The sequence below is a fragment of the Poecilia formosa genome, unplaced genomic scaffold, assembly GCF_000485575.1.
Source record: "Poecilia formosa unplaced genomic scaffold, Poecilia_formosa-5.1.2 Scaffold175, whole genome shotgun sequence".
Classification (NCBI taxonomy): domain Eukaryota; kingdom Metazoa; phylum Chordata; class Actinopteri; order Cyprinodontiformes; family Poeciliidae; genus Poecilia; species Poecilia formosa.
In genome coordinates this window covers 295,618-307,437 of record NW_006800114.1, presented here as the reverse complement: position 1 = coordinate 307,437, position 11,820 = coordinate 295,618, and the positions used below count along the sequence as shown (strand labels likewise).

Sequence of the window (11,820 nt, the reverse complement as noted above, 5' to 3'; positions counted from 1 at the left end):
GGTTGATTAACATCAAAACTGTATGGTAGTTGAAAGCTATCTACTTTCAATACTACTTTAATGGTTCATCTCTAATATTTTTTTTTGTTTTTTTTTTTTGGTTGTGGGTGGTAAGAAAATATTAAGTCTAAACTGATTGGCCAATTTGTCTGACACCTGCAGTATTATAGTTTTTCTAAAGAAGAAACAAACAAAAGCTTACCTTTCAAGTCATTAAGCAACGGAGCGTTCGGAAATTGTGCAAAGCTGAAATTCTCGTCACGTGCCATATTTTTGGATGACTATTTGACGAACATTTGTTTTTGAAAATTGTTGCAGTTGCTTTGGGAAAGAACTTAGCCTAGCACTGTTTTAGTCATGCTCATGATAAACAGCAGCTGTTTGAGTGTCTCCAGTTATTTCATTGTCTACTTTTTTACATTGATGTCTACAATTAAGCTGTATGAAATTCACAAATTCTACATTTTAGAAAGACTAAATAATCCAGAATAATACAAATTAACTAAAATACACTTCACTTTTTAATGAAGATATAACAAAAGTTTCACTGAGATAAACTGAATCTGTTTAGATGACTGTAGTTTACACATTGACAGCCTCTCCGTGTCAGAACCCACTCTCCTGTATTTTTTGTAGATGTCACAATTAATTAACGGTGCCTGCTACAGTGGGACAGGAATGTACTGGACTTGTAAATACAGAGGCACTGTGTTTGTATTACTGGCTGACAGAGATATGTAATGGGACGAGGCAAACAAGTGTAACGTACGACTTCTCAGCTGAGTACTGTGAATTACAACTTGACTCATTATTGTGAATAATAACGTATTTATTTATCAGACAGGAGAGGAATTGGGTCTTTGGAGATTTCTAAGCAAGAACTGACATCTCAGGTCGTAGAGAATAGGACACAAAGATATATGCTAACATAAACAGAGCAAAACGACAACTGCTTTCTATGTAGCCTCACATGGTGGAAATCCCGACTGACTTTAATTTGTAGCAGAGTAGATGTAGAAAAGTGTGGATGTTATTTGTTCAGCGACCCGACTTGGAGCAACGGCTAGTTACGACGAAAAAGGGAGAAAAAAATAATAAAAAATTGGCCTGTTCCGAAATCCACTTGCTGAAACACAATCACGACGATGGCGGCATGTTCCGACTTGTCGCTTGGAAATGTCACCAAAAAAATATAAAAAAAATAAAAATTAAAAAAAAAAGACAGAAAAAAATTAAATATCTGAAACATGGATGCTTGTTTCAGTGTGGATAAAAAAAACAAAACATTTTGGAATGAGGCTTTGTTTCTTTGTTTGCGTGTCCAGTTGATTGGGAACCAAACTGCCAAGTTTTCATCTTTTAAACCCCTTTGAGTGAAATAAAAGGCATAGTTAAAATAAATGACTCGTCTCTTATTGACTTGAGAAATACATTCTTTTATTTTCAGTGTGAAAAGTAAGATTTACACTTGATGTGACAGAAATAGTAATATATTTTTTTTAAGTTGCATTAGAAGGTAAATAAAGTGAAACATAATTGTGTCTTGTAGGTGAGTCGGGATATTAATGTGCAGCTTGTTAAATATGTCGGCAAACAAATATCCCAACTGAGGATTTTGGTGCATTTTGGACCCTTTTTATTTTCCATTTTTAAAAAATCCCTTTAAGAAACAAATTTGCACTAAATCACACTTAAGCATTCAGTTGTCAGCAATCCACACATGGAGATGAATCCCTTTTTGTTAAGCAGCTCCTTTGGATTGATTCAGTTAAACACAGATGCTATAAATACACGGTACATGAAGTTAAAATAGTCAATATTTGAGTTTTATTTCATAGTCGTTATGGTTTTGTATCTCACAATGCCCAGAGAGCTGATTATTATGACTATGATGCACCAAGAAGACTTAGACCAAGAAGTCTAAGTCTTCTTGGCCTTAGACTTGTGATTATGGATTCAGTAGATGGAATTTCAACCATGTCATTTGGAGATGTTCCATTTCGTATAGGCTTCGCCCTTTAAGGCTATCGCTAGTGGGTTTATTCCTCGTTACACACCTTGAATTTCAGTCTGAGAATTCACAGTTTAAAGTTAGCTTCAGACCATTTGACTAAATCTCAACCACATGTCGAGGCATTTGGTATCTGTTGCATCATGAAGAACCCATTAAATGGCTCAGTCAGCTCTGCTTTTCCCAGTTTAGCTGTGACAGGATGTGGAAAGATGACATGCCAGACTAATACTTTATGACCAAATAATAGGGCTCTTGCAAAGTTAATTTGTAGTTCTGGGTTAATGTTGAAAAACTAAAGGAAGTATGGAAAAATATATGTATATCTAGAAGTCATCCATCACATCCATCCATGTTTTTCTGTCAGGTTTTATATTTGCTAAGAACAACAGATCTCTGGAAAAATCTGGAAAATTGACCTACAAATGTGAAAGAACCCCGAAATATGCGGTTCCATTTCTAATTAGCAGAAGTTAACGACGGTGAACAAGACAGTTACTGTTCCAACTGCAATTCATAGTCATGTTAGCAAGCTAGTGTTAGCTTTCAGGAGATATGTTGACTTTCTGATTTGGTCATTTCATCTGCAGTTGGAAATATTTATCTGGCTGAGTGGTCAGCTTTCTAAATCCCAAATCTGACATCTTGAACCTTTCTAAACTAAAATGAAAGTTAGGAATACCTGTTTCTAAAACTGGGTCTGGCTCAATTCACCTCTTTTGCCAGAGCGTAACCACCTTTTGGCCATTTCCTCCGCTCCAACTTCCATTCGATACACATAAAACAATCCACTCTGCTTCAGTTCTAGACAAATATCATATAAAATTTACTGTAAAATTTAAGTTTCAACTTATTTGCATTCATTCTGGTTCTGATCTCAGTTTGGGTTTGTTGGCTTATGACATTTTATGACCCCAGAGGAAACCAATAACTTTCCAGTTGTGCTCATTGTTTATCAGTCATTTAACCATATCTCATTACCAAAAAACTATTACAAAGATAAAAATAAGTTACAACTTGAGAAAAATAATTTTAACTTCAGCTGTTGGATTGCATTTTTCTGTACCTGCCCTGTTCTGTCGTATAGTTTGCTTATTTTCTTTGGGCAAAAGGTGTGCAGACAAGTTCTACTGCAAACAGATAAACATGGCAGTAGCTCATGCACAAAGCAGGACAAACTGCTTAAATGATGCAGCCGCACAAGTAGGTAGGGGCTGATTTAAAACTAGTTTCCAAATCAATAAAATGTTCCTTTCTGTCGTTTAAGGCTCCATTAATGAGATGCCACAGAAAGCGATGGGAGTTTTCTCCAATTCTATAGAACATGAAAGACAAATATGGCTTTCTGGAAAGTACCCAGCAAACATCAGCTTGTTATATTAGTTTTTACTCCATAAAGAGCTGAAAGTGTACAATTAAAAAGCACTAACTACACATTTTGGCTTTAAATTTTTTGTTTAAATGCAATGAAAGTGTAGTGGTTTCACTTTGCCTGTAGGCTGATAAATGATGGATTAGTGTGTCGATTTTTCGGGGTCAGGATTTCTGAAAGACAGACCTATCACATCCCAACCTATGAATCATTTGTGACAATCATGTGGTACTTCACACAAACCGTTTTCAGCATAAAGACTTTTTTTTTTTTAAATCCACCCTGGATCTCTGGATATGTACACTCGGCAAAACAAACACAGAAAGCACACGGCAACATCCAAAACAAAGGCGGGGCCCAGACATCCTCCCTAACACGAACCACCGCAGCTTCGGTGTTTGACTTGGTATTAAAGTCGGTTACAGCAGCTGAGAGTTTATCAGCTCAGTGTTTCGAGCTTCTAAGGAGATTAGTGTGTGTATGTGCTCAATTATGATGGAATGAAAATTTGCTGTAATACAGATGTTTTTTTTTAAGAGAGAGTGAAGGTACATTGAAGCAGCTCAAAGAAGAGGTTCAGGCGTTGAGCAGCTCATCAGCAGAGCGTCCGATGGCGTCGGGGTTGGAAAGCGGGTCGAGGTCGGCGAACAGGTTGAACCACGCGGACATGTCTTTGGATCCTCCTGAAGCTGCTGTAAGGAAACGTCAGACAGAAGGTCAGGTTGGGAAGAAGCAGCTCCTGCTGAGAGGTTTTCTAAAGCCGAGCATCGTACCGTTAGCTGCAGCTGGCTGAGACCGGGGAGCTGCCTGGTTCTGACCAGGCGGCAGCTGCAGGGGTGGAGCTTGGAACATGGGCGGGGTCACCCAACCTAAAGTATGCAGGGGATACAAGATGGATGAGAGTCGATGTGAAAGTGTCAGTCCATCTTTGACATGTTTTGTTACCGTCAAAGTTTCTGCAGGTGTCACCAAATGAAATTTAAGATTTTTTAAGACCACTATGAATAGAATTTAAGACCTATAGCTCCACAGAAATGTACGAACTTCGTTTATCCAATTTGAACTTACCCATGATAGCCACAGAAAAAGATAGCTAGCTGTTAATATACCCTTCCTAACAAGAAAGAGTACAACCATAGCCTCGACATACCCTTACTAGATAGCTAGACAAGAGTATGTGGAGTTAGCAAGGACATGCTATGGGTATGCTAGCTAGTTAGCAAGGATATGTCGAGGTTATCTAGCTAACTGGCTATGCTGGATAGCTAGGAAGGGTGAGTCAAGTCTATGGTTTCTAGCTAGCTCATTACATTCTCAAGACGACTGAGGCTACTGGCAACAACGGTAGCTTCAACCATCTTGAAAGTGCAACTCAAACTTTTGCCTGACAAAAAATTAAATATGAATATATGATATTTAATACTCTTTTCAAGACAAAATTTAAGACCTGTGATTAACATATTAAGGACAACTTTCTCCATCCAATCATTAACTAGCAGGCTTACATGGTCAACTTACTTTTTAAAATCAATTCAAGACATTTTAAGGCCTTAATTATAGATACACGAATTTCAGACTTTTTATTGCGGCGCGGTGGACACCCCGTCTGCGCTGTGTGGCGGACCTGAGGAGCTCAAACTGTGATCCAGCAGCTGTGACGGCAGGAAGCCTGTGGGGCTGGGTGGGTTGGAAGGGGGACGGGCGGGTCCGGTGCCTGCTGCAGGAACGCTAGGAGGGTCGAACGCCCCGAAGGCGTCCTGCCACTCTCTGCTGAACTCATCGCTGCCCCCTGGGCCCGGGCTGAGGAGGTCCTTCAGGAAAGCCATGTCGCTGCGCTCGCCATCTTCCTCCTCCAGTGTTACCCCTGGTTCTGACGGGATCAGCAAACTGTCACCTAAACAAACAGAACGAGAGGAAGAAGGCTCTGAACATCAGAAAACGCAGCTTAACAGGAAGCAGTTTGTGCTTATTATGGTTGATTATGAAAATGAAGAACGTAAGAATTTCCCCCGCAGCCAAGAAGAGAAGCGTAGGCAAGTGGAAGTCAAAGGTCAAAGTAAAAAGGTGGAGAAAACAACCAGCCAGTTTACCCGAGGCGGGCAGCTGTGGGAGGCCGGACTCGAAGCGTCCGAAGCTCCAGCTCTCGCTCTGGTCACCGTCCTGGGGAGGAGGCGGGACCAGTGGGGTGTCCGTTGGGGGCGGCATGCCGCAGGCCATGAGCATAAGGTCGTCGCCGGAGTCTCCAGAGAGCCCTCTGAGGTCGTGTATGGCTGGAATGTTTTTGGTGTGCTGAGATCAGACTCATTCTAAAAGTTTCCCGCTCACACTAACGAGCAGCAGTCCCCATGTGGACAATTTACAGAAAATGAACACACACAGAAAAAAAAGAAAGAAAAATCACTTACCACTCTCACCAGCCTTGCTCTGCCCATCACTGCTGAGCTTAAGATCTGCAATGGTAAACAGAATTAAAACTTTTTATTTTGATCAAAACCAAAACAACAAAAACTAAAAAGTTTACAGTAGCCCATCTGAATCTCTTTAAGGAATTGTTACAGGCTACTGCTGTTCAACTTGGCTGAACTATTTTGTGTTTCAGCCAACAGGGGGCAGCACTAACCTGAATTAGACGCACTTTCTGCTGGCTTGTCGTCATCCAAGGACACCAGGCTGAGATTAAGGACAAAAGACATTTGAAGAATTTAAGGAAAGACCAATAAAACCAGAGCAACCCGAGAGCAAGGAGGCAGTATTAGCATAGCATCTAAAAGCTATAATATCTTTTTTTTCTCCACATATTCACAACTAGAAAACAAAGAGCAAATCAACTTAAACGCGACACGACTTGAAGTAGTAACTTTGGTGAAAGACGGTTCTTCAAAGTGTTGAATTACACATTTACTTAAGAATATTTTTTACCTTACAATGTGCTGCTTTGTGTTGGTCTAATTTCAATAAATCAAACTAATACATACTGTCAAAATTGGAAAAGGAAATATAGAATGAATACTTCTGCAAGGATTTGCATGTCTGATTCAGTAATTACACAGACAGGTGAATTTTCATTTCAGTCATTTAAATGTCTTTAAACATTTAAATGACTGAAATGAAAATTCACCTGTCTGTGTTGCTCTGTCGGGCCTTTTCATCCTTCTCTTCTTTTTGGGAAACAGAGATTTCCTCCAGTGGATCCCGTAGATGCTGGAAGATAAAAAAAAAAAAAGAAAAAGCTGGATTGCTACGTCTAAAGGCAGAATTTCGCCCAGATTCAAAACGCAGCCTGCTGCACCTTGATTGTGGTGAACTGGTATGGTATGTGCCCTTGGAAGGCCTCATGGATTCCCGACATGGCGTTGGCCGTTTTCTCCCAGAACTGCAGCAGGGTGGTCTGACGGAACCGGGAGGAGAGAAATGTTTAGTTACTGACGGCCGAGGCCGACACAGACTCATGACGGTATGTGAACTGCAGCGGACCTGGTAGGTGCAGAGGGAGTGAGACAGCATGTTGCAGCGACTTGCTCCCAGCATGTCCACCTTCTGACACACGTCGTTCTTCAGCTTCTCAAACTGGCTCTTAGTCCCTCTGACCTGCGACTGGACCTGAGAGCAGAAACGCACGGGAACGATGAAGCAACGCAGACGGGCAGGACCGAGGAGCGACAGCGATCCAAACGCTTCCTGCCTTGCGGAACTTCTCCAGCTGTTTGTAAGTGTCCGGGTCCAGTTCCTGAGAGACGTCTTTCATCCAAAGCAGCGCTCCCCTGTACTCCGTGCGGGCCTTCTCCATCCGGCTGACCGTCAGCAGCGTGTCAGCAATGGCGCGCCGCCGGAACGTCTCCACTTCCTGGTACATGCGCTGCAACGGCGGGCAAAGCGCCATCCTAAAGACACGAGAAAGAAAAAAGAAAAAGCACAAGCGTTCAGAGTTAAAAGGGTTCGTTTTCTCAGTTAACTGATGGTCAACTGCAGCTGCTGACCTCTGCTTGGCAGAGGTGCACAGGGCCTTGCTGGTGGCCTCCATCATGTTTCCAGCCTTAGTTCGGTCACGTTCAGCCTGGAAACGCAAGAACAGGCCGAGCTCGTTCTCCTCCTGGGACAACCCTAGGAACAAAAAATGAAAAAGAAAAAAAGGGGTTTAAACAAGAATCAGTCTGTAAATTAAAAAAAAAAAAAAAGAAATGGTTCTGACTCACGTGTGATTCTGTGCTGGTACTTTTCGATCACCTTCAGCAGCTCTGTGCACGTCAGCTGAACGGAGCGGAAGAACTGCAGAAAACGACACGTGGTGAGGAGCGCATCAGAGAAAAAGGAGACAAAGAACTGAAAAAATGTAATTTACAAAAAAACAATAGCAATTATCAAAATACATTCAGGTTTGAGATTGTAACGTGAGAAAAATCTAACATATTTTAAGGAAGTGAAGAATTTTTCCACTGAGATGATTAAACACTCACTTTTCCCACAGTTTTCCTCAGAAGCTACGTGCAGTGAGACTGATCTAAGCTCACATATCTATGCGGACAAACAATTATTTGTGGAGTTGAGAGTTTAAATCTCACACACACTAACAAAAACTCTTGCTTCACCTGCTCTGTGCGGTGCAGTCACGCAATTCTTGCGTACGGAACACCAAGAGGGCCAAAATTGTGCAAAATTTTATGAGCGTTTCACATGCAAAGTACTGCGTTCGCAACTTAAAGTGTACGTAAATTAAATGCAGGCGAAAAAGAACCGATCGATACCGACTAATCAAAACTCAGAACCAAATGGCAGAAATTCCAAAACTAAACAGTAAGATTTAGGAAAAACACAAGAGAACTTCACACATTTGAGTTTTCTAACCTCAGAATATGAATTTAAGCATCCAAATATCCTTACTTTGAGAATTTATGGTAATATTTCTACATTTAGTTTGTTTTAGTGTAACCATGGATTTTTGGAATATACCCTTTCCGGTGAACTCACATCCCTCTGCCTTGTGAAAAGCTTGCTACACCAGTACGCAGCATGTATCATAGCAACAGAATCTCAGAGGCTTTCCTGAAGAGGAAACAAAATAGAAGTCTCCGTGACACTTTCATAAAACATCTGAAATGCCAGATTTAGAGTAAAAACACACAACAAACTTTAAACTTCACACAAAGCAACATAAAGTGTCTCCTCTTTAGCACTGTAAGACAGAAAAATGGACGACGCAGCTGCACATGTTCAGAGTTACTCATTAACTGGAGAATAAACACAGACTTCCTTCAGTGTGTCTCCCTCAGTAGTGGTCAAACATCTGTCAACGTAAACAGAACGATCGTACTGCACAAGCTGTTGTGTTGGGCGCAATACTGACTGGTTCACTGACTCCATGTGCATCTGATAAACCCTGCCTTGTTTTAGAGACAATATATACTAAACAAGCATTACAGAGCACAAAACATCCAAGGGTTTAAAGTAATTGCAAATCTGATCTGCTCATTTAGTGCCCTGAGGACAATTTCTGAGGCAAACGGGAAGAAAAAAAAAACGTTCAGATATTGTGTTTCAAATTTCTTTTCCCTGTCCACTTTCTGATCACCATGACAGTGAGTAGGGATCAGGGGGCAAACAGGCTACCGGATCTTGTTCCAGAGTGAACAACAGGCTCACAGTTTATCCCTCAATATTCAGCGACACACACACGCACACACACAGTACCATGCCCCTCACAAACCAACACCATGTATCGATGCTTGTTTTTAAGTTCCAAAAAATGGGAAGCAAATAGGGACGACGCGAATGGAGCGTTCCAGAACCTTTAGTTTTGTACCATCTTGAAAAATGTTTAAAAATGAGTAAAAAGCAGCAAAACAAATAAAATTTTATTTTTACATTATTTGACAAGATATATTAACAACAATGTATTAGGGTTCATTGCTGATAGGAAAAAGAAAAGAAAAAAAAAAGAGTAGCATAATTGCACCAAAAAACTGGGAGTACATTTTTGCCAAAAAACTCGTAAATTTTCTAATAAACAAAAACAAGGAAGTTTCTGAGTTTGAAAAGTTGAAAATGTGCTACAAAAAACTGAAAATTTGAGATTAATCTCAGAAATTTTGTAGAAAAAAAGAGTATTTTCTAGCAAATATTCAACTTTTCAAATTTAGAAATTACCTTTTTTTTCTAGAAAACTTCTGAGTTTTATGGCACAAATTTACTTGGTTTTATTTTATATCTACAACTACCTTAGTATGTCGTCATATCTATTCAAAAGGCAAAAGACGGATATAAAAATGCCACATTTATTAGCTTGTTGGTATCAACAACTCTTCCTGCAGAAAACCCTGCCCCCTCCAACATATTGCAAATAAGCAGGCCTACCTCAAGCTTGGAGTCCAGGTCGGCATCTGAAGCCACCACATACTCGTCCTCCTTCTTGCCTGTAGCTTTGATGAGGACCTGCTTGGTCTTCCAGAACTTCTTCTGCATGCGCGCCATCACTGAGCTGTCCTCGTCCAGCAGAGCCCGGCCGCCGCTCAGCATGTCTGCAGCAAACCTGGAGGTTTAAGGGACAAAAGACTAGGTCAGGTCTACGTTGTGGCAGGTTAAGCCAAAATCAGGTGTGCTTAAATGTTACATACCCCTCCATCTTTGGATATCAGCTGTTTTCTGTTCTGAAAGAACCCAAAAGTTTTAGTTTTAGAGAAACTAACCAAGCAATGGATAACTTTCTTTGGCATTTAATTAATTTCAAAGAAATAGTGAATGAAGAAAATTATTTGCACTTTTGAAAAGTGTTATATTTTGTTGTTATGCCTATGCTTTGAGAACCACTAGAAATTTCACATTTAAATAAATAAAAAAAGCAAAATACATATACTTAAATGAACTGATATGCTGCCCTATGCCTTATGTGATGTCATCAGACGTATGCCTGGTAGATCCCGTGTTGGTCCAATGTACTCTGATTAAATAACAATATACAACAAAACAAATCCAAAACTGACAATGACAAATTATTCTATAGGTAACAAACTATGACTAAGCGCAGTTTTGTTGACTTTCCAGAGAAGACTGGATAGCAGCTTTAAGAGGAGACTGAACTCCAAGCTGACAACCGTTCCTATTAAGCCAGAGAGTTGTAATCAAGTTACAACCTGTTATTGTGGCTTATCTGTAGCCGGACAGAGCTGATGGACGCTACAGGCTAAATGGGCTAATTGAATATGGTTCCCGGAGCTGGGAGCAGACACCTGCGACCTGGCAGCAGCTGATGTTGAAGCAGGTGTTCGGTTTCACTAAACGCCCCCTTTGTTGACAAGAGAAGAAAACTCCGAGGTGTCACTCGGATACGTGTTACTTCCGAGAGAAATACCGCGATAAGGTGGACAAGTAATTCGTGAAAGTCGACAAAATAAGCGTCAATTGGGTTTCTCCGCTAGCAACAATTTAGCTAACAGCAAATGTCACTTGGAGAACGTCTCAGCAGAAGAACATTCAAAGCAGCGACTGACCCGTCAACAAGTCGGGTTATTTTCACCCTCTCTTCCTCTCTGTTGTTCCGTATGAATGTGAAATTAAAGGATAAACTACTACCTTGCTCGTAGTGTTGTCCAGCGGCGCGAGCATCTATGCGGACCAGCTCGGCTAACCTCCTCTCCCGATAGCCATCATCCTCTGAGTCAGAGAAACAGGATATGCACACGCGCTGCAATGGCGGCGAATGACCACGAGGGGCCACTGTTCGCCAGATTCAGTCAAAGATCGTCTATTATGATCAAAGCCGCGAACGACGTAACAAGTTCACCTCTTGTCTGCTAAGATACATTAAAGTTTCTCACAAGACTTAAATTAAGTGTTATGAATAAGGAAACGTCTGAATGCAGATAAAATAGCACATGCCAGTGTTATGGGAAGGTGGAGAGTGGCAAGTCCCGGTTGTCAAACCCGTCTGAGCAGGAAAGGCTTATCCACAAGACAAGAAACATGAGGAAGTTCATGAGGTGAGACATTTCCTAAAAGGAAATACTGGCATAAACCTTCTTAATAGACCTAGGGATTAAATTATTTTTTACATATTTTTTTCTGTGTATATAATAAAATTACAGTCCTTAGCAAAACCATAGATATTCCTTGAATGCTTTCCATTTTTATGTTACAACCACCAAAATTTGGTTTAAGAGAATTGTAACATTTTCATACCATTTGACATTACATCCACTAAGGTCACAATGCATGACCAGACCAGAATTTTACTTTCTTTCTTTTTTTAACCTTAATATAAAAATGCTCTACACACATCCCACCATCCAGGCAATGGTATGAGAATGTTATCTGAAGCGAGCTAGCTTTACTTAGCTTGATAATTTTTTCAAAGAAAAATGATCAAAATTGAATATTTCTAGATATAAAAAGCAGATTTTTGAGCTTGTATTTGCATTATTAATTGCTAAGGGGATTAAATACAAAT

At 40.4% G+C, this 11,820-nt stretch overlaps 1 protein-coding gene across 6 annotated transcripts; it reads right to left on the bottom strand.

The window, feature by feature from the left end:
• Nucleotides 1-92: 92 nt before the first annotated feature.
• Nucleotides 93-11,108, bottom strand: ical1 (islet cell autoantigen 1-like). 6 transcript variants are annotated; one of them, XM_007565375.2, is made up of 15 exons: nt 10,947-11,108; nt 9,992-10,024; nt 9,732-9,906; nt 7,577-7,649; nt 7,361-7,484; nt 7,066-7,264; nt 6,858-6,983; nt 6,673-6,771; nt 6,502-6,584; nt 6,004-6,053; nt 5,789-5,833; nt 5,474-5,653; nt 5,008-5,277; nt 4,157-4,252; nt 93-4,072 (listed from the first exon to the last, which is right to left on the bottom strand). In XM_007565375.2, exons 2-15 carry the CDS (start codon nt 9,997-9,999, stop codon nt 3,960-3,962), a joined length of 1,641 nt encoding a protein of 546 aa, XP_007565437.1. In that variant the 5' UTR covers nt 10,000-10,024; nt 10,947-11,108; the 3' UTR covers nt 93-3,959. The 6 variants fall into 6 exon arrangements, with proteins under 6 accessions (XP_007565437.1, XP_016533699.1, XP_016533698.1 ...); XM_016678213.1 differs by having other exon boundaries at nt 93-4,075; nt 5,008-5,253; nt 10,947-11,105; XM_016678212.1 differs by having other exon boundaries at nt 93-4,075; nt 9,992-10,019; nt 10,947-11,104.
• Between the last annotated feature and the right edge of the window lie 712 nt (nt 11,109-11,820).